This window comes from Rhinolophus sinicus, linkage group LG16, assembly GCF_036562045.2.
Source record: "Rhinolophus sinicus isolate RSC01 linkage group LG16, ASM3656204v1, whole genome shotgun sequence".
Lineage (NCBI taxonomy): Eukaryota > Metazoa > Chordata > Mammalia > Chiroptera > Rhinolophidae > Rhinolophus > Rhinolophus sinicus.
Genome location: NC_133765.1, coordinates 20,519,248 through 20,541,270, shown reverse-complemented (window position 1 = coordinate 20,541,270; position 22,023 = coordinate 20,519,248). Strand labels below are relative to the sequence as shown.

General features: G+C 47.2%; 2 protein-coding genes and 1 long non-coding RNA gene across 20 annotated transcripts in view; 2 read left to right on the top strand and 1 right to left on the bottom strand.

The window, feature by feature from the left end:
- The window catches only part of MTMR3 (myotubularin related protein 3), a 127,331-nt gene extending 121,452 nt beyond the window's left edge, over positions 1-5,879 (top strand). For 6 of the 12 annotated variants that reach the window (XM_074321298.1, XM_074321302.1, XM_019743029.2 and 3 more), the window contains 4 exons: positions 203-313; positions 769-857; positions 1,842-1,868; positions 3,740-5,879. In XM_074321298.1, coding sequence (XP_074177399.1) covers positions 203-313; positions 769-857; positions 1,842-1,868; positions 3,740-3,911 — 399 coding nt within the window. In that variant the 3' untranslated portion in view covers positions 3,912-5,879. The other 6 variants (XM_074321303.1, XM_019743033.2, XM_019743030.2 and 3 more) reach the window with 5 other exon arrangements.
- Positions 1-22,023, bottom strand: part of LOC109453394 (uncharacterized) — a 65,039-nt gene that overhangs the window by 33,062 nt on the left and 9,954 nt on the right. For 2 of the 7 annotated variants that reach the window (XR_002138278.2, XR_012492588.1), the window contains 4 exons: positions 15,722-15,887; positions 12,207-12,282; positions 7,920-8,064; positions 2,325-4,019 (listed from right to left, as the gene is read on the bottom strand). This is a non-coding gene — a long non-coding RNA (uncharacterized LOC109453394). Of the gene's footprint in view, positions 1-2,324; positions 6,308-7,919; positions 8,065-12,206; positions 12,283-15,721; positions 15,888-20,418; positions 20,464-22,023 lie in introns of those variants that run through there. The other 5 variants (XR_012492589.1, XR_002138277.2, XR_002138279.2 and 2 more) reach the window with 5 other exon arrangements.
- Positions 18,029-20,192, top strand: LOC109453393 (double homeobox protein A). Its single transcript, XM_074321309.1, is given in 2 exon segments — positions 18,029-19,047; positions 19,049-20,192. Coding segments are annotated over 2 exon segments (543 nt in total). The 5' UTR covers positions 18,029-18,796; the 3' UTR covers positions 19,341-20,192.

Sequence of the window (22,023 nt, the reverse complement as noted above, 5' to 3'; positions counted from 1 at the left end):
CTGTGTATCTCTCTTCCAGCTGAGCTCAACCCTGTCTCTGCACCTGCTCAACCCAATTCTTGATGGCTGATGCACCTACAGATTCGGCAGCCCTACACCCAGGCCCACCCAAAGTCCCCAGTGCTCCCTTCTTTTCCGAGCCCTTTCTTCTTCTGGGAGGAGACCAGGTTCATTCTCTTCAGCTGTGTTTGTTTGCCAACAGACTTCAATCCCCGACTCGGAAAGCAATCTGGATCAGAACTGTTTGTCTCGCTGCAGCACAGAGATTTTCTCTGAAGCCAGCTGGGAGCAGGTGGATAAACAGGACACGGAGGTACAGGCTCAGCCCCTGTTCTGAGTGCCATCCATGCAACTGTGGTTGCAGTTCTTCTCCATCCCCAGTCCTGCCCCATGCCCCTGGCCAGGGAATGACATCATAGCACACTTAGCCTTGAGCCTCTGTGAATCTCAGCGCCTGTGACTCCCCATCAAGCCTAGAATTTCTGAGCCAGGGAGACTCAGCGAGCTGGCCCGCTCTCATTGCCTCTGTGAACTGGAGCTTTCCCAGTTCTCATAGTGACCCAAGTTGCTGCTGCCTGCCACTTTATCTCAAGGGAGTTTGGAGTCCCCTCCAGGGGAACGATTTGGACGCCTTTCTTGTTTCTTGCTGGTCTGGTGCCACTGGAGCCAGCATGGTCCTTGGGACTCTTGCTGCCCCCAGCATGGCTCTGCTGGCTCCACCTGGATGGCCCATTTCCTGTCACTAACCTGGCCCCATCTGTTTTACAGATGACCCGTTGGCTCCCTGACCACCTGGCTGCCCACTGCTATGCGTGCGACAGCGCCTTCTGGCTCGCCAGCAGGAAGCACCATTGCAGGTGCCGTGGGGGGGGTGTGGTGGGATGGGCCAGGGTGTGGGGGCTGAGATTTGGCCCGTGGAGCTTGTAGATTGGAGAAATGCAGGCATCTGGCTGGCAGTATTCTGTCTGAGGCAGACCCCAGGGCCTACAGGACTCCAATTCAAGCTTTGTTGCCCCTGAAACTGGTGTTTGCAGAACTGGATTTGGTGTCTTTCTTTCGATTTAGAGTGATCATGACCAAATTTTGAAATGTGCAAATGATGTCCCTTTTTGTTTTGTTCTATTTCGCTTCCTGGATGAGTGGAGCAACAGCCACCACCCAAACCACCGTTCCTTATTCCTAAAATAAAATTGCTTCCTATTGAACACGGCTGCTTCCAGCAAAAAGAGTTTTCCTGCTGTGGGCGAGGAACCGCGTTTTCCTACTCCTTACCCTGCTCCCTGACCCCACACTTCTTTTCCTTGTGCCAGTAGTGAGCAGAAATAGCTGGGGGGAGGAGTGTGACAGCTGAGGACATAGTCTTACATCCTTAGTGCTCCCCCTCCTCCTCCTCCTTCCTCCTCCTCCCTCCTCCTCCTCTCTCCTCCTCCCTCCCCCTCCTCCCTCCTCCCTCCCTCCCTCCTCCTTCCTCCTCCTCCTCCCTCCTCCTCCTCCCTCCCTCCCTCCTCCTCCTCCTCCTCCTCCTCCTCTCTCCTCCTCCTTCCTCCTCCTCCTCCCTCCCTCCCTCCCCCTCCCTCCCTCCCTCCCTCCCTCCCTCCCTCCCTCCCAGTTGGGTAGCGAGTTACTGGGGATGCTTTGCCCCAGCTGTGCTGGTGACTGGAGGATGTTCAGTGTTCTTGGGAAAGGAAGTTTATCTGAACGGTGGCATAGCTCACGCCTGAGTGAAACCACCTCTTTGTCTGGTAATGATGTTTCTAGAACTGTGTATCTCCCCACCCCGCACCCCAAGCCCAATGTCTTCGGTTGGCTTCTCCTCTGAGCTGTTTCTCCCCTCCTTGCAGGGACACTGACCGTGTTGATGAAACGTGGTGAGCATTTGCAACAACCTGTCTGTGATGTCTGCACATCTACAATAACTTCTCCACACTAACGCTGCCATTTCCCCTTCTCTGCACTCAGTGGGATGAAGCTTGGGGCCGGGAGCACAGGCAGGCAGGGGGCTTGGGGGAGAACCAGAGCAGCTGGCTGAGGAGACCATTAGGGCTGAGTCGGGCTGCAGCCCTGTACTCCCCTCCTGACTGCACAGGTCAGCCGAGTCACCTTGTTTGTGACGAGAAGCCGTGCTCCAGCAGGAGCTGATGTTGTGAGGTAGCCTGGTGGGTTTTTAGAGCCATTTCTTGCGGACCAGTCGTTCATTGAGATGCCAGAAGCTGCTAATGACTTCTAAGTCGAACAGCATTACTCCCCCCTCACCCCCGCCCTTTTTTTTTTTAAGAGACCAGAACTGAACAGAGGTGGTCTTTCCAGAGAACTGTTTTAACATGGAAGACTTAAAGGAAAAACTCCATTTAGGGTCTGGCAGGATCCCCCAAAGAAGTCAGGTTGAAAAGCTTAACTGATGATTTTATTTATGTCAGGCGTTTGAGCTGAATGAACTCCAGTTGGTACATTTAGTAGATGTAGATATTTAAAAATAGATTTAGGTAATTTTTCTGTGTAACCACAGGTTCTTGCTGACTCATGCTTTTCAGAAACAGAGTTGTGAAGTACTTCCTGCGTTCTAGAATATGAGGTTTTGTGTGTTTTAGTTCTCTGTCCTTCCATTGCCGTGTCTGGCCTTTTCCCTTTGTGGTATTCTTTTGTCCCAAAAGGGTATTCAGTATTGTTTCCTTCGTGCCTAAGTGCTCCTTAATCCAGCAGTGGGTTTGCATTGTGAGGAGTATAAATGGAAAGGTAGTGAGTGGCGATGGCTAAGGAGGAGGGTTCCTTTTGCTGCTTTCCCCAAGTCTTCAGTGGGCGGCGTCAGGCTCCTCACAGTTTCCCAGTCTCTGGCTCATGGGGACTGATTTGTCCTTTAGGGCCCAGCAAAAGTGGGGTTGTGACGTGGGCAGAAACTCATCCTCTGCCAGTTCCCTTTCCTGTGAGCTGTGCAGAGCATGTTGGGTGTGTGGACCTGTGCCACACAAACATACCAGAGCCAGGCTTTCACGTGGAGAAGGAGAGGGCAGCCTGGGGCCTGGGTACAGTCAGGCCTTCAGGCAGGGCCCTGATATTCCCTGGAGATGCATGGGAACAGGGAGTGAGCCGTAATCGACTGACACCTATCTAATAAGGGGGTGTGTGTGCACGTGTGTTCATCTGTGTTCTTGTCCATTCACCCTGAGCATGTGTCTGTCACTGGTTGCTTGTGTCCTGGCTTTGCATGCTGGCAGCAGAGAGCGGTCCTAGATGGCAGCAGTCTATTCTCCATTTTGCTGCCTCTGAGCCTCTGGGGAAGGAGCCCTTTGGGTAAGGCTCCTCACTCCCCAGCCGGGCTGGGTAGTTTCTCTCCTCTGAGGGGCTTGGAGGCAGTTCCATTAGACTCTGGCCTCTCCAGACACCATTGCTCAGGTCGGTGTGGCCACTGGCTTTTCCCGGGCCGACTTCCCCACGGAGCTGGCAGCTGCTTCTGCTGGGGGCCCCTTTGTCCTCACAGATCTCTCGGGAGCAGCATCTGTACATCTGGTAACCTTGAGTCATAGTGATGAGGCAGCCAAGTGAAAGTGGTGTGTGACTGTGCTAGGTAGGGAGCCGCTCCCTGCCTGGCTTTTCCATGGCTACACAGATGGACGTGTTCACTCTTAGAGGAGTCGCCAGCACATTCGAGTTACATACAGCAAAGTTCTGTCTTCTGACGTTGGTTTCCGCAACCCATACCTGCTACTGAAACTAACATTGTTTTGTTTCTTCTCATCTCAAGGAATTGTGGGAACGTATTCTGCTCCAGTTGCTGTAACCAGAAGGTTCCAGTTCCCAGCCAGCAGCTCTTTGAACCCAGCCGCGTGTGCAAGTCTTGCTATAGCAGCCTACATCCCACGAGCTCCAGCATTGACCTTGAACTGGATAAGCCCATTGCTGCCACTTCAAACTGAAGCTCAGTGACCTGGGCGGGCAGAGGCCGAGCTGCTGTTCCTCTGACAGGCCCATAGCCTGGGCAGACTGAGAGGCCCGTGCACTTTGGAATGGGGGCGTGGAACCACCTGTGCAGAGTGACAGAAATTTGGGATGTACCACTGGATTGTAGATTGATTTTTCTTTCCTGTTTTTTTCTCTCCCTTTTCCATCCTCCCTCTGCCTTCCCAAAAGGAAAAAGTCCCCTGGTTGTCTTTTAGAAAAGAATTTTTGGTTTGAATGCAAGACCAGAGGTTGCCAGGCTGCCTGTAACTATTGAGGTGCCTGTTAGGTGACACTGAGGGTTGGCTTGGTTCCTCAGGATGAGAGGGGGCCTGAGAAAGGGAAGAAGGCCAGTGCTGCCATTTGTGACAATTCCTCATGCTACCATCACATCAGAGCTGGTTGGAAAAACCTTTACTGTGACGAGGCTGGGAGCATCTTCCCTAAGAGCGCCTCCCTCTGCGAGGGACTGGGCCAGTCCCATTCCACAGACAGATACATGGCATTGGCATTGGAGGGAGGGGTGCATAGTAAATGGATTATAGTAAAAGGCCCCCTTTGGGGAAGGAAGGTGTATGCTCTTCTGAGGCAAGTGAGAGGGGCTGGGGATGGGTGGCCAGCATGTTGGCCCCCATGGAATGCTGTTTTTAATTTGACCCGGATTGTCTAGCTCCCTTCACTGTCGTTAGTGGTGTCTCCCTAGGCCAGGCTGTGGACTGCTTCCCACCCTCAGGCATAAAGTCAGACAGGCCAGAGTGCAGTGTCCTGTTGCTGTGGCCAAGGCCAAAGCCTGCCCTGAGCCCAGGCACCTGGAAGCCCCTTCTGGGGCCCCAAACAATCTCTCTTCCTCGGCTAGCACAGGGAAATCCAGACTCAGGGTTCCAAAAATTCCCCATTCCCATACCAAACAAATCATGGACCTCTCCCTTACGGGACAGAATCAGCCTTTTAGAGTGCAAGCCTCTGGAAAAGGGAGCATGTCCCATACAATCAGCCTCCCTCCTGCCCTGGGGCAGCAGGGAGGGCCCAGCAATCCCCCTGCCCTGTTCCTGTGCTGCTGGCCAGCAGTGAGGGTCCACGGTGACTCTGCAGTCCTTAGAGTGGCACAGCCCATTTGCAGTGGGGGACACCTTCCCTCAGTAAGCTTTGATGTGGTCCAAAAAGAGCCTTAAATCAAGAATATTTGTGGTGGAGGGGGTTATGGGCAAGGGGTAGAGAGGAGTTTAGGTTTGTGCTTTGGAATCTTGGCATCCATGTTTTGTGCCTGCCCTCCCTCTCAGGGGAAGGGCCATGCTTGGCTCTGCTAAAAGCTGCTAACTGGTAACAGGGCGGATTGTGGGGTGAGCGGTGGGGGTGAGACCAGGGAGCTCGTGTGACCCTTTGGAAGCAGTTCCCTGGCCAAGGGCAAGTTGTGTCTCAGGAAGGTGGCTTCTGTGTGTGCCTGGGTGTGGTTAAGACGTGGCCAGAAGCCTTCCTTGGAGCTGTTAGTCCAGCAAAGCCAAGAGCGTCTGAGCATGTCTCCAACTTCCCAGTGGCAGCAGGTTGCTCAGAATTTGAATTTAGTGAAACAGGGTGTAGTTCTTCTCCGCACTCTGTGTGGTCTGCCCGTGCAGGTAGGGAGAAGTCAGTCTAATTGAAGATTGTGCAGTTCCTAATGACAGGTGCCAAGAGGTTATGATACGGGTTTCTTGGGTCTGATGTACAGTGTGAATAAATGCTTGCAGCTCTTAGCCCTTTTTTGATCAATGAAGCACTTTTTTATTAATATTTTTCTTTGTATGTAAAAGAGGAACCGTAACTCTCCGTAGCTGTACATATAACCCTTTTCTCCTAAAGAGGAGTCAGTGCTCCTATATTTTTCATTTTTTTGTCAAAGCAAGAAGTAAATACTTTAGAACTGTTAAATATATAAATAAAGTGAATAAAGTTTAGTGTTCCGCATGGTAGCATTTGCTAACACATTCTAATTCTTTTCCCTGTGGTTTATTCCCTCTTCATCCCTTTTCCCTCTGAAACAGAAGCAGTTTGAGATGCTGCTGGGAAACTGGACTTTGGCGAAGGAAAACTACACATTTCTTTTCAACTCTGGACCTTGGCAAGGAGCTGCAGCACGATGCCCAAGCCCTGAAACACAGTTCCTGGGTGCTTTTGCCCCTAATGTCTCCAAAGCTAAAAAGGCAAACCAGGCAGGCCTCCTAACAATCAGTGGTTCTTCCTGACCTGAAGAACTCAGCAGCAATAGTCGTTCCAACTACCTCTGGCCTCCAGGCTCCTTTTTTTGCTGCTGCCCTGATTTCAGCGCAGCCAGTGCTCTGGCCCCATAACTTCACCCAGCCCTGGATCATCAGCTGTCCCGGGAGCAGCGGTGAAAGTCCTGTGTGCGGTGGAGGGAAAGGAGACGTTGGGAGAGGGTGGCTAGCAAGTGCCCCTGTCTGTCCTTGGAGGAGACCTCAGGGCAGAAACGGAATTGGGTGTGATTGGATTATGTGCCTAACCTAGAGGTCTCCTGCCTCCACACAGGTCCTTAGATCTGCAACCAGCCAAGCTGCTAGTCGCTTCTTGGCTAGTTTTCGTTCTTCACAGGTGGATTTTCTTTCCCTTGCGTCACTGTTGGGCATCCTTTGTGGGGAGTATGTTATGCAGTTCTTCCCTAGGGAAGGTTGGTGTTGAGTGGCACCCAGTTCGGGGGTCCCCAGCCCAGCATCTCTGGTTAGTGGGCTGGGCTCTGAAGAGTGACCTGCTCAGGGACTCCTCTGAGGGCCTTAACTCTTTGGGGCAGGCTTTCGAGGGTCACTTTCTGGATTACTGTCTGCCTGGAGTACACAAGCACTTATCTAGTCTGAAAGCTTCACATGCCATCCAGCCCGTGTGTGAGAATTAGCCTGTCTTCCGGGAGAAGCAGGTGCCACCTCGGCAGCCTGCAGTCCACCAGGAGCCCAGTCTGTGTTGAGACCAATGTGTGACAACCCTAACTGTGTCACAGCCATGAGTGTCTGTACACACACAGCTCCTATTGTTCCTTAGGTCTAATGGTTCAGCCCTCAGTTGATGCCCATAGTTGGGGAGCTGGTGAGACCTGCTCAGTGTGGGCTGAAGGCAGAGAGCTGCCCTGTGAAGATGGCTGTATGTGGAGAAAAGCGGCTCTCTGAGGACAAAGCCACTGTGGAGGAATCTGGTCTGAAGCAGTGGGGGAGTAACTGGCTGAGCTGCTCTGAATGTTCTTACCCTGCCACTCTCAGTATTTCCCTTCCTTCTATACTTTGGCGTCTTTCATCCTGGTCCAAGAAATGACAGGGCTGCCTAATCCATTGGGCTTCTCTAATGAGATGTACAGAAAAGTTTTTCTTCAGTAATTTTGCTAATATGTTCACTGTTCGTTTTTATGTTAGCAAAGAATATTCTAAGAATTAAAAAGGGACCGTGGCAGATTTAAAGGAGAATGAACAAAATGGTGCCAGAGGATCTGGTAAACAGTCTCCAGCTAAAAATATCAAATGGGAATCGAGGGTATACCCTAGAATAGTATTACAGGCTATTGTCCTTGAGGTAGCTCATGTCCTTGGCTGCTGCACATTGAGCCTGGAAATCCCATGTCTGTTGAACTTGTTAACTCCAGCCCTGACTTCTATTGATCTTTTAAGAATGAGGGCTGATTGGAAGGTGCTGTGGCAGGATTTCATTTAGCTGGTTCAAGTGACCATCTGATTGCATTAGTTGAGGATACGGCTAACAGCAGGGTTAAAAATGGGCCCTGGGCTGTGGCACAAAAGACTGACTCTCCGTTTGAAGGTTTGGATAATATAGCAGGAGTCCTCGCTGTTCAATTTCTAGTCACGTTTTCTAAGAACATTGGTACTAAGTTGAGGTTACTGACAGGATTTCTCCAGGGCAGGACTAGCATGTGTGAGAGGCTTCTAGCAAGAGTAGGAGGGGGCCCCTTCTAAGCCTCTGACTTAAACAGGAACCCCGCTGTCCCCAGTACATACCCACACTGACACTCTGTTCCTCACCCCTGTGTGGAGAGTCCATCTGCTGCACATTTCACACTGACACCAGCTGCCTGCCCGGTCGCACAGGCCTCTGCGGGCTAGTTCAGAGGCGTGAGGGGAATGGGAAGGGGAAAGGCACCCTCTGAAATGGGAATTACAGAGTTTTAAATGCTGCTGTTGTATTTTATTTACTGCTTAGTTTTTTCATTCATACCTGAGTTCTTAGTTAACTTTTTTACAGTGCTTATAGCAGTTGCATTTCAGTTGTATTTTCGGTGAAATTTGTTTTATATTGGCATTTAAAATTGGCCTTTAACTGCTTCCTGATTGGTCTATAAGATTTCTCTTAAAAATGCAAATACAGCCAGTGAGGCTTGGATGCTGTTTAAGAAATAAACTGTGTTGCTGCTGACAGTAATGTTTGCCTATGGTAACAGCATTGATTCTGCTGTAGCCTCAGCGACCGTTTAAAACTAAATAAATGTGTCATTTTCCCCCACAGACAGTTGTTTAGCCCCTGGATTTGGGTTCTCTAGTCAGAGCTGTGACCTGTGTATTCGGTGCGAGGGATAAATCAGCTCAGTCCCTTAGTCTGTCCAGGAGAGAGGGCGGGCCTGGCACGGAAGGGGCCGCAGGGATCAGTACGGCTTTCAGAGGCAGAGGACATGGAATCCTGACTTAGAGGCGAAAGGGACCTCAGATGATCCAGTTCATGGTTTTCATGCTGTTCTGTTGGGCCTTTGTGGGGAGGGAGCCTCCGGGCCCATTCAGTATTAGGCTTCCAAGTAAGACCTGATTTGGTGCTTAAAATAAGTCTGAAAACCATTGATTTAATCCAACACCCTGGTTTTTGTTGAGGAAACAGGGTTAGAAAGCAGCAAAGACTCATCCAGGGTTAACAATGAATTAATAACAAAATTTGAATAAAAAGATTCTCTCCCTCCTCCTCCCCCTCAGTGCTCTTGGTTTTCCAAAAGACAACTTAGATTAATAGCTATTTTAACCTAGTTCTCTTTTGAGTTTGCCAAACCACATATCTTAAAGGAGCTTAGCAGTCGCTACCAAAAGGCTTAAACTATGAACCCTCCGCTCCCTCCTAACAAAAATCAAAAGGTTTTGCTGTTACAATCTGCTGTTTTTGTTTTTCAAATGCAGAAAAACATGTTATTAGCATGAATTGTCTAAGTTCAAATCATAACATTGTCTTAAATTACTGGGATTGGCAGGGAGCATTTTTGACTATTGTCAGTGGGTTAATTATGAACTGTCTCAGCATCCAATTTATTTCTGAATTTGTTTTGTTTGTATGGTATGGAGAAAAAATCCTAATTGTACACAGAGCAGTGGTTGCAAATGGTAGTAGTTTGCCTGCAATCTCTGGTGACAAAACTGAAATCGATGTTTGAAAAAAGGGATTACTATCCAATACCTGCTTTCAGTTCTTATCCTCCAAATATCAGGTAAGAAACATCCAAAGGTTATAATGACTAAAATTATTCTATGGTGAGAGCCACTAGCATGGAGCTGCCGCTGGGCTTGGTGATCCCAGCACTGATTTGTCTTCTTTCTTGATCGATGACCCCTGAGAAGCTCACACAAGCACAGCAAGGGAGGCCTTACTGTGAGGTCTCAGGGAGCCTAAGCGAATGCATGTTAGCTGTACATCCTAAGGATGTGTCTAAATATTAAGGATAATTTTTAATATTTAAAATGATATTTGAAGCCAATGTTTGCAGAGAAGCCCTGAAGCACTACCAAAAAAGACAGTATCAAAACCACGAGTTTGGTGGAAAGAACCTGGGGTTCTGAGCCCACAGAGCTGGGTTGGAATCCCAGCCCTGTCGCGCCAGCCCAGTTGCCCGTGGGCAGGGGAGGAACTGAGCTTTTCCTCATCTAGAGCAGAGCATGTGCCAAGGAAGGGGTTGAAGGTGGGTGCTTAGCAAATGCTCCCCTCTCCACTGTCCGTGAGATGAGACGGCATTTCTGTCTCTGGGTGGCGGCAATTCTGAACTATTAGAGCCAGACAGCGCTCCCATTGCACCACATACTTAAAACTAGAAGACAACCGCCCCTGTCCTGGCTTCTTCCACCTTATAAAACTAAAATTTTGACCTTGAAGCAATTTTGATCTGAGTTTTGATAAATTGCAAATGTATCACTAGTCAAAGACTGTAAAGTTCATATATGTATTTTATTGAAAAAATTTTTTAAATGTTTAAACGGACGCAGGTCTGCAGGTACACCGATGGTTTAAGACTAGAGAAAGAAACTTGCAGTTGAGGCGCATCTAAGAGCTCTCCCGAGTCCTGTGGAGACTGATACGGCCTCACTTGACTGGACAACTTAGGAGTTACACAGTCCTGACTGGAGACCGAGCCCTAAGATGTAGCCTAACTCCAGGCTGCGGAGCGGCAGGCAGAGCCCGCTGGGCCTCCCCCCCGCGCAGCACACACTTGAGGCAGCAGCCTGCCTGGGCCCTGGGTCGTGTGCTCCAGCAAGGGAGCCCCTATGAGGATTCAAGCCCAAGGTTGGGACAGGAAGCGATAACCTTGCATTCAGATGGTCCTGCTGTCTCCACTGCCAAAGGAGTCCCAAGTGGCCTCATCATCCAAGTGAAAACATGTGAGTGAGTGGTACATGGTAGCCCCACTGTATTTTGCCAACTGGGAGATCAATCCCTACAACTGGAGGTTCTTTAAAGTCACCCAGGAGGCACTGGTACCAGCTGTCATACTGTGCACTGGTGACTCCCACTTTTCCAAGTGCCATCAGCCCTCGAGACATGACCTGTGTTGTATGATTCCTCGTTCTTTCATTTGAATTGCTAAGCCAGGCAACACTTCCCCAGTGTCACCAGGACTGTGCTGCAGCCCCCACCCCAAAGCATCCCTTCTCCAGCACTCCTCAACACTGATAAGCCTGCTGCTGCTTCTGCCTCTGCTGTAGGCCTGCAGGGGCCCTGCTCCCTAAGTGTCTGAGGTGTTCTTGAGGTTCAGTTCTCTCCCTGCCTTACACACATGCTTCCTTGGAGACTTACAAGTCGAGGTATTTAAAATGGAAACTTTTTAACCCTAGTTCCATATGCTACCAGGGATGCAGTGAAGACCTTCCCCAGGAACTTGGGAAACTGCTGAGGCATCAGCCAGTCTGCGAGGCCATGCCTCCACACACCCCACGCAGCTCAGGCATTCACTCGGGGGTTATTTCTCATGGACCTGAGGACTCTGCTAACCCAGTCTTGTCCGTGGAAAGGAGGGTTCAGCCTCCTCTCATCCGCTGCATGTAGGATATAAAGCACTAGGATGTCAGTGATTTTCCCAAGTAGCTTCTGTATCGGGGTGAACATTGGTGCTAATTTGCCCTCCTCTCCCCCACCCCCAAGGAGGAAGTTAATTTTTCATGTCTGATGACTTTAGCTTTCCTCCTCAACTTAGTGGCTACAGCAGCTTGGACACTGACTAGTTAGATATATGGCTTGACGAAAAAAAGCCCATGGACAGATCTGCGCCGAGGGCCTGCCCTTGAGGGACAGCAGTGACTTCTACCCATGGTGACATTGGGGCAGCATGAGCCAAGGCAGGAAGGCAGGTTTGGGGAACTGAGCCAGCGTGCATGGGTTAGTGAATGAGGGAAGGCAGGAAATACTTGTTAAAAGTCAGGCAAAAAAAGGCCAAACACTGGTCTCAATTCTATAGCTATCAGGTTTTGGAACAGAATTGAACAAGAAGATTTATTACGGGCCAGGCACTGTTTAAGTACTTCCATGAACTAACTCTCGATTCTATCAGTCTGCCGAGGTCACTCAAAAATCAGGATATAATAGTACTAAAATAAGGATATAATACAGTCCCATATCCAGAACTGCATCATGCATGAAGCAGTCCACATTTCAAGAGGGAAGTAGCTACTCACTAAAATTTACTAAGTTTCTTAGGAGGAGTTCCCTCAACCATAAAGCTGTGACATGTAGCAGCAGACACGACAATGGGGTGAGACAAGTCGCAGCCTGAGGAAGCACGAGACTGGTGTCTGCCTAGGCAAGTGCCTGTTCATGCGCTGGGCTTGGGGACCTGTGTTCTCGCCCTTTGATCACTTCTTGAGGATACGGCCTTGACCTCTCCACTCTGCTTTCATCTCTGTGCACATGTGTCCAATCACCCCGCGAGACTGCTGAGGATCCGATGAGGAAAGATGTTTTACCAAGTCGCACTGCCCTGCAGCGGGAGGTGTGGCATCCTGCCAAAGCTCGCACTTGAATGGCTGCCCTGACTCCGCAAAACGTACCTGATTTCCAGTAGAGTCCCAAGTCGGAGGAGGCAGGCACGCTGCTCCAAGGCAGTGGCACTCTTCTTACCTGTAGCTGCCAAACCAGAGAGGAGGGGAGTATGTCAGGTCTTTCAGGGGGTGGTAGAGACTCCCAGCCGTCTCCAGCCATGAAGGGCCCCAGCGTGGAATACTTCACATTCAGCCACTAATGGCTGCAGTGTTGCCAGCGACAGGTTTCCTGGCTGGGTGGGGCGCTCTGCCCTGGTCTGCGGGGAGTCCCGATGGGGTAGCCTCGCTTCCCGCACAGGTGAGGGCTGGGCGAGCAGCGCGGCCCTTTCCCTTCAGGGCTCTGCCTGCCTCACCACCCTCCTGGCCTGTGTCTGCATGTGCGGTAGGTGACCTCTGAACTTCCCAAATGAATCTTTTGGTGTATGTGCATCCTGGGAAAAGAGTCAGCAGCAGTGATTCCCTGGCCAGTGCATGGCATTTCCTCTGTCCCCCTGAGGCAGTGTTTTGCTATCAGCTGCTTCACTGGGCCTTCTCTGTGTGCACGCAGAGCTGGCCCTGCACCCTATGGGAGGCAGAGAAGAGGCAGCAGGCCTGGAAGGTGAGAAGTCGAGCCCAAGCCTGCGAAACCTGACCATGGCTTTGGGAAGGCAGAACACTTACCCTCAGAAGGGAAGTGCACCCCTCGAGTCTCAGAGTAGGCACAAACTTCAAAGGCGCCCTCCTGTGCCCTTCCGCCATGGCACTTTCGTCCTGCTCTGCATGTTAGCCCTGCCTGACCTGAGAATCCCTCTCACCTACCCGTCCCCCATGCCACAGCAGCTTCTGCTGCTTCCCCTCCTTTCCCTTCCACTCCCAAACTCCCAGGGCCTTGGCAAGCTTCCAGGACAGCCTCTCACTAAGGCATGGGAAACACACAAGCCAGAAACAGCACAAATGTCCATCAACAGGACAAGGGATAAATAATGTGTGAAACTTCATTCACAATGTAACAGCAATGAATGAATAAACTAGTTACACAGAGCCACATGGATGAGTTTCATAAAATAGTGAATGGGGAAAAAATGATGTGCAGTGGGACACCATTCTTTAAAAGTTCAAAACCAGACAAAACAAAACTATTATTTGGGGATGCAAAGGCATGGTAATTCCACAAGCCAGGGCCCTGGTCGTCTCTAGGGGATGGAGCGAGCAGCTTGGGAGGCTGCGTGGGCTTCCGGAGTGCCGGTGACGCTCCACGTGCTGCCTGGAATAACGGGTTTCATGGGTGCTCACAGAATCCACCCACCTCTACAGATGGTTTATGTACTTTTCTACATGTGTGCACTTCACGTGTATTTCACAAAGCTAAACCAGAAACCAGCCCTCCCCACTCCCTCTGCCTCTTTGGGTTTCTCAGGGCGCTGTCCCCTCAGTGTGCACACCTCTCATGCAACTGGCCCTGTGGGGACATTGGGTGGGGAGCCGACGAGGCCTGAGGAGGAAGGAGTTGGCCCAACCACTCAGGTGGCCCTGGGTCAACAAACCAGGGAGTTCCACCTGCCTTCCTTCTGGTGGAGTGTCCCCCTGCCCGAGTGCTGTCACATCCTTGCCCCAGCCCCCCTGCATTCTCCAGGTTTGGCTACACCGCCCTGGAGCTCCTGGTTTCCTGGCTGTTGTCAGGCTTCCCTTGGGCAGGCTGACCTAGGTCTGCTTCTTATAGAAGGGATCTCATTGATGAATCGCGCCCAGGGTTCTAGGTTTAAATTAAACTAGTGGGATACTCTTGGCCTCCATTGTTTGTTTACGTTAATGTGTCCATCTGCCCACTTGCTTACAGTTAGGGGGAACACTACAGGGACCCCATGCCTGGGAACCTTTGATTGCGTATGAGGATGGCAGTCAAACAGCAGAATATGAGTTCCTCCTCCACGGCAGCCACCGCACTACGCGGGGCAGCCAGAACCCTCGTCTTCATGGAGAAGACCGTTGAGAGAAGGTAGGTAAGTGTGACGAATGCTGCAGAGAAGTCTGTGGGAACCACACTGAGTCTGTGGCAACCGCACTGAGTCTGTGGCAAGTCAGGAGAGGGGTCCCTAAGGAAGTAATGTGTAAACTAAGGCCTGAAGGGGAAAGAGGGAAGATGCTAATTCATTGAGCGTGTACTGTGTGCTAAGCCACTTGCGTCACTCATCCTGACAACGCTTTAAGATAGGTATTATTATCCCCACTTTACAGATCAGGAAACTGAGGCTCAAAAAGGTGAAGAGCCCTACCCAAGGTCATCCAGCTAACAAGTAGCAGAATGAGGACCTAACTCTAGTTTGCGTGATTCAAGCCAGTCGGGGAGGAGGCTGCTGTCATAGTCATGGCCAGAAATGACAGATGGTGGTGTCAGAGGGGAGAGGAGCAGCCTCAAGAGGGACACTGAAAGTAGACCTGATAAGACTGAGCAAGCGGCGTGGGGGAAAGAAGGAAAGGACTCAGTCAAAGATGATGCCCGGTTTCTGTCTCGATGCACTGGGGGGACAGTCATCCACCCAGGTGGATCACTTACCAAGATGGAGAAAAGGGAGGAGCAGGTTTAAAGGGCAAAAAAAGTCACTCATCTAAATTTGACATATTCTCCTTCAGTTAAAAAAAAAAATTGGTTGACTAAATGAAAATAAAACAGGGCTAATTCCATGCCTAGAAACTGTCCTCCCCTTCACACCCCCTCAACCCCAACCCAAGGAGGTCAGGACCGGGAGGAGCACCAAGAAAGCGCAGCCCTTGGCCACACCATCCACTCCCGGCCAGAAGTGGCACCCTGGCCGGCTGCCCCGTGCTTTCTCGGGGTCTCCCCCTCCCTTCTCTGCAGAGACTCTGCCAGCAGAGGAGCTGCTCCTGTGCCTGAGCTCCTCGGGTGGAGTCGCCTCCTCCTAGTACTCAGACCGTTTCGTGTGAGCAGCCTCTGCCGTGGCACGGGGCCCTCCCTCAGACCCTGCCCTTGATTTAATGCCCTTCCACTGCGCTCTTGAAATTCCTACTATATTTAACAAGGGACACCCACGTTTTCATTTGGTACTGGGTCCTGCAAATTATGTAGCCCATCTCCTATGAATGTCTGCAAGATAATGGTGCGAGACAGTCCCAGCCTTTCCCACCTGGAAATGAACCTCATCTCCAACTAGGAAGACCCATGGTTTTAAATCAGAGGGAGATAAAGCAAAAAAGAGTTCTTTTTCTGTTTGTATGAAAGTCACGGCTTTATGTGCAGTTTTATGTTTCTTCCTGGGTAATAACTTAGGAGGGAGCCTCGGGAATAGAATACAGAAATAACAAATGATGGGCCATTAACTGTGGTTAATTGTTTCTTTATAGAGTGGAGGCACGTCGAGTTGCTCTGGCACTCAGTGAGGTAGGTCTGCTTACTTACAACCTGGCGTCCCTCCGGAGGTGGAGGGAAAAGCAACTGAGTCAGCCTAGCCCGGCTTCTGGGGCCGGAACTGCCACCAAAGCCTCCGTGCAGCTGGAGTATGTTCTCTGAGCGATTAGGGACCCCGTACCTGAGATCCCCTCAGCTGCGCAGGGGTGAAGGTGCTCTATGTGCTGTCCGGGCATCCTGCTGCAGCAGCCTTCGGGGTGCAGCTCACACTTGGACCCCAAGAAGTTGGTTTCATCTGCCACTCAGGCTCCAAACAGCTCCAAATCCTTGCTCACTTCAGTTAACTCCTGTTAAAAAATTGAACCAAAAAAATGTTGGGATTCCTTGCTAAAACAGTGGATGCAGAAACGCTCCACTGCCTATTACCACGGCCCTTCGTATCCTAGAGAGCTACTGGGTGAAGCACTATGACGGCTGAGAGGAAAGCCCTCCAGTTATTTACTTACAGTAGTAATACCAAACACCCAGCAAGTACAGTACCCAGAAAATATAATCCACCCCAAAATTCCTTGTTCTCAGAGCCATAACCGCTATCAATCCAAACGGACTGTTGCAGGCTTTTTAGAATGTACTAGGTTACCCCGTTTATTCTCCTCGGCTGTTGGCCACTCACAATGGCTGCCAGCCACTCATGGCAGCACACAGCAGCACACAGCAGCCCACGGCAGCACACAGAAGCCAGCAGCAGCCCACACAGACCCTCCGGCTGCTCACGGTAGCCCCGCTCCAGGGAGAGCCGTTGTTCATAATCTTAGCTGTAGAGGGCACAGCTCATTGGCCCATGTGGGAATCGAACTGGCGACCTCAGAGTTAGGAGCACAGGCTCCAACCACCTGAGCCACCGGGCCGGCCCCCTTTTTATTCTTTTTGCTCCCTGACTAGATAATTTAAAAGTTCCTGTTTCTTTCTCACAGATTATTTCTTTTGCTTGATTCATTCTGATGTTGACACTATTACATTTTTCATTTCATTCACTTTATTCTTCAGCTCCAGAATGGTTCTTTTCTATCTTTATTAAACTTGTTTTGTTCATGTTTTGTTTTCCTGATTTCACTGAATTGTTTTTCTATGTTTTCTTTGAGCTCATTGAGTTTCTTTAAAACAGCCATTTTGAATAATTTAATGGGTATAATTTACATATAGTAAAGCACACAAATCTTAAACACACCTCAATTAATTTTTACATATGTATACACCATGTAACCTCCACCCAGTTCAAGATACAGGCCATTCCCATTACCCTGGAAGGACTCCCTGTACTTCATTCATTCAGTAGTCCATCCACCAGAGGTAACCATCATTCTGATTTCTATCATCATAAGTTAGTTTTGCTTGTTGTTGGACTTCATGTGAATGGCATCATATAATTTGTATTCTTTTGTGTCTGGCCTTTTTTCTCTCAGCATAGCGTTTTTGAGATTCATCCATGTTGTTTTGTGTATTAGTAGTCTATTCATATTTATTATTGTTGGTAGTATTCTATTATATGACTATATCACATAGTTTTATTTTCCTGTTAATAGATACATGGATTTTGTCCAATTTTTGGTTATAATGAATAAAGCTGCTATGAACATTCTTGTACAAGTATATTGGTGGACATTTAAACTAATTTTTCTTGAGCTTATGCCTAGATGTAAAATTGCTGGCTGCCACAGTTGTATGTTTGGCTTTATAAGAAACTGTCAAATAATAATGTATAAGAGTTCCAGTTACTTCACATCTTCAGCAACACTTGATAATGATAGTTTAAAAACTTTTTAGCCATTCTGCTGAATATGTTATTGTAGTTTTAATCTGCATTTCTTTGATATTATTCCGAGTACCTTTTAATGTGTTTATTGGCCATTTGAATATCCTCTTTCATGAAATACTTATTCAAGTCTTTTGCTCATTTTAAAATTCAATGTCGGGGGGGGGGGAGGTTGGAGAAAGGGGAGAAAATTCAATGTCTTTCATTGATTTCTAGGAGTTCTTTGTATATTCTATGTATTCTTTGTCAATCTCTAGCTTGCCTATTTACTTTCTTAATGTCTTGATGACCAGATAGTCTTAATTTTAATTAAGTCCAATTTATCAAGTTTCCTTTTTTATTTAGTGCATTTTATGATCTGATTAAGGAATCTTTACCTACTCCAGTATCTGGAAAATATTCTCCTTGTTTTTCTTTGGAAATTTGATTGTTTTAGCTTTTGAATTTAGGTCTATGGTATACTTCAAAAACTAATTTTTGTATATATTTTGAGTTAAGGGTCAGGCTTCATTTTTCTGCATACACAACCAGTTGTTCCAACATCATTCCCCTAGGTAATTACTGTAACACCTTTGATGTAAATCAAGAAAGCATATAGTCATGAGACATACAATGACGTTTTGGTCAATGATGGACCACATATACGATGGTGGTCTCACAAGATTATAATGGAGCTAAAAAATTCTTATCACCCTGTGATGTCATAGCTGTTGTGGCCATCATAACATCACAGAGCAAAAGTTGCAAAAATCAACGGCTGTGGGAGATGGCAAACAACTTTATGCTACTGGGGAGTTCCTAGAGGTGGTTCCCCAGGAACTGACTAATGAGAGGTTGTTGAACCTGTAACAGGAACCATAACTGAAGAAGAGGCAAGAGAAAAGGAAAGGGCAGGAAAAGAAAAAGAACCTCCAAGAAAATTCACAGTGAAGGGTTTAGGAGAACTTTTTCAGACCTCAACAAGCTCCTTAGAAAGTTTGAAAACATGGACCCCACGGAAAGGTTTTCATTAGAGAGGAATGTTCATAGTGCATTATCTGCTTTCAAGAAAATCTATGATGAATAAAAGACACAAACCAAACAAACCACCATGAACATATTTCTAAAAAGAGTGACACCTCCTCAAGAAGAGCCTCAGACAGGTCCTTCAGGACATATTCCAGAAGAAGGCATTGTTATCATAGGAGATGACAGTTCCATGGGTGTTACTGCCTCTGAGGACCTTCCAGTGGGACAGGATGTGGAGGTGGAAGACAGTGATATTGATGATCCTGACCCTGTGGAGGCCTAAGCTCATGTGTGTGTTTTTGTATCTTAGTTCTTAACAAAAAAATTTTGAAAGTAAAAAAGATTAAAAAAAATTTTAAAAAGAAAAAGCTTATAGAATGTGGATATAAAGAAAATATTTTGGCCCGGTTGAAAGCGTCAGGACTCTATTCCAACATGGCCCAAAACAACTCTCCAAACAAGATCACAGCAAGGAATTATAGACGTAACCGCACCAAATTCACAGAAGACCAGTTGAATATCCTCATCAAAGCATTCAATCAAACACCTTACCCAGGTGATGCTACCAAACGAAACCTTGCTTTAGAAATCAACACTGAAGAGTCTAGAATCCAAATTTGGTTTCAGAATCGAAGAGCTAGGCACCGAGTTCAGAAAAGATCAGAGCCTGAGAAGGACAGAAGCACGCCAAGACCAAGATCACCCTAAAGAGAAGATTCATGGTAGAGAAGACAGACGGTGTTGTACCAGCTATACTTCCTCCCAGTTACACACCCTCATCACAGCATTTACAAACAACCCTTATCCTGGGATTGATTCCAGAGAGCAAGTTGCTAAGGAAATTGGGGATCCAGAGTCAAGAGTCCAAATTTGGTTTCAAAATCAAAGATCTAGATTCCATGTACAGAAAAAAAGAGAACTTGATGAGCCCTTAGAACAGAAACAGGACCAGGAACAGGACCAGGAACGAAATCTCTGAGACAAGGGAGTTCAAAGTACAGAAATTACACCAAATGGCACCAATCTCATTAGCACCTGTCTTATTTCTTTTTTTTAAAGATTTTAGTGGGGAAGGGGAACAGGACTTTATTGGGGAACAATGGTCAAATTGTTGTCCTTTCAATCTTAGTTGTGGAGGGTTCTGTTCAGCTTCAAGTTGTTGTTCTTTCAGTCTTAGTTGTGGAGGGGGCAGCTCAGCTCCAGGTCCAGTTGCTGTTGCTAGTTGCAGGGGACACAGCCCACCATCCCTTGCGGGAGTCAAACCGGCAACCTTGTGGTTGAGAGGACAGGCTCCAACCAACTGGGCCATCTGGGAGCTCAGCGGCAGCTCAGCTCAAGGTGCAGTGTTCAATTTTAGTTGCAGGGGGCGCTGCGCCCACCATCCCTTGCGGGATTCAAGGAATTGAACTGGCAACCTTGTGGTTGAGAGCCCACTGGCCCATGTGGGAATCGAACCAGCAGCCTTCGGAGTTAGGAGCACGGAGCTCTAACCGCCTGAGCCACCGGGCCGGCCCTAGCACCTGTCTTATTTCTCTGAAGCCAGAACACAATGGACCAAGAGATAAATCTGATGTCATCAGCCTGGGCTCCAAATCTCTCTCATCCTGGGAACATACCCTTCTAAATATACTTTCAGCTTCTTGAGAAGCTGAGCCTTCTGGAGATAGTAAACACAACTTCAGGAAGCAGACAGATACAAGGCACCACACAGCCCTACCCAATGGAGCCTGGCTCCACACTTCAGCAGATGTCAAAGAAAATGAAAATAAACTTATTCATATCATTTTTAAGTCAAAAAAAAGAAAGAAAATATTTTTGTACAGTTGTACAATGTGTTTTAAGCTGTTATTACAAAAGAGTCGAAAAGTTAAAAAAATTAAAGTTCATACACTAAAGTAAAAAAAGTTATGGTAAACTAAGATTAATTTATTACTGAAAAAAAATAATTTTTATATATATTTAGTGCAGCCTAAGTGTAGAGTGTTTATAGAGTCTACAGCAGTGGACAGTTGTGTCGTGGGCCTTCACATTCACTCACCACTCACTCACTGACTCACCTAGAGCAGCTTCCAGTCCTGTAAGCTCCATTCATGGGAAGTGCCCTGTACAGGTGAACCATATTTTATCTTTCATACTATGTTTTTACTGTACATCTTCTATGTTTAGATACACACATACTTACCATTATGTTACAGTTGCCTACAGTATTCAGTATAGTAACGTGCTGAACGGATTTATAGCCTAGGAGCTTATACCACATAGCCTAGGTGGTAGTAGGCAATACCATCTAGGTTTGTGTAAGTCACTCTAAGAAGTTCGCCCAGTGACAAAATCATCTAACAATGCATTTCTCAGAACATATCCCTGTCATTAAGCAACAAATGATGGTACATCTGTGGGTCTATTTATGGACCCTTTATTCTGTTCCAGTAGTGTATGCTATCCTTTCTCTAAAAGTACTCAGTGTTAATTACTATAGATTTATAGTAAAGCTTGATATATGCTGGTTAAGCCCTGCAACTTTTGAGAACCAGTAATTTGTTTAATTTTTTTTTTAATTTATCATGATTTCTTAGATATTCAATGCTCTTTGTAGGTCCATATACATTTTGGTTAATTCATTTTTCAGAATATAAAGTGTCCTGAGACCAAAACATTTGAAAGCTGCTGATTTAAAGCATGGACTCAAAAGCCAGAAACCAAATCTCAATCTTGCCATTTATTAGCTGTGGGACCTTGGCAAATAATTTAATTTTTCCATGTCTGTTTCCTCATCTGCAAGTTGAGACAATAATAGTACTATGATATAAATAGTTGTACTCATCAAATATTAAGCATTATATGACTGTTTTGTGTTAAAATAGATGAGGCAGGCACATATATTTTTAAAGAATATGAAGTCAAAGGAAAATAAAGCCTAAACAAGCAAAGGGAATATGTAATCTTTTTGACACTCTCAGGGTATTAGAATCCAGTTGTGTCAGTTTCATTTAAAAATAAACAAAAATATACAAAGTATATAAAATACAAAAATATACAAAGTATATGAGATATACAAAATCCATTCTGTTTCTTTATACTAGCAACGAACAATTAAAAATTGAAATTAAAAAATGACATTTAAATCAGCATCAACAAACATGAAATACTTAGGGATTAATTTAACAAAATATGCATAAGACCTGTACACTGAAGACTATAAAACACTGCTGAAAAAAATTAAAGAAGACCTAAACATGTGGAGAGATAGTCCATGTTCAAACATTAGAAGACACAATAGTGTTAAGATGTTAGTTCCCCCAACCAATTTAGAGATTCAGTCATTTCCCAATCAAAATCTCAGCAGGCAATTTTGAAGAAATTGACAAGCTGATTCTAAAATGAATAGGGAAAAGCAAAGAACCTAGAATAGCCAAAACAATTTGAAAGAGAATGATGAAGTTGAAAGGCCTGTACTACCTATTTTAAGACTTACTATAAACTATGGTAGTCAAAATCAGAAAAAGCACGAGGATAGATATATAGACCAAAGGAACTGGACAGAGAGGCTCATATATGTAGGCTCAATTACTTTTCTACAGAGTTGCCAGCATAATTCAATGGGGGAAAGGAAAAGTCTTTTAAATAAACGGTGCTAGAGCAACAGGGTACCCATATGTAGA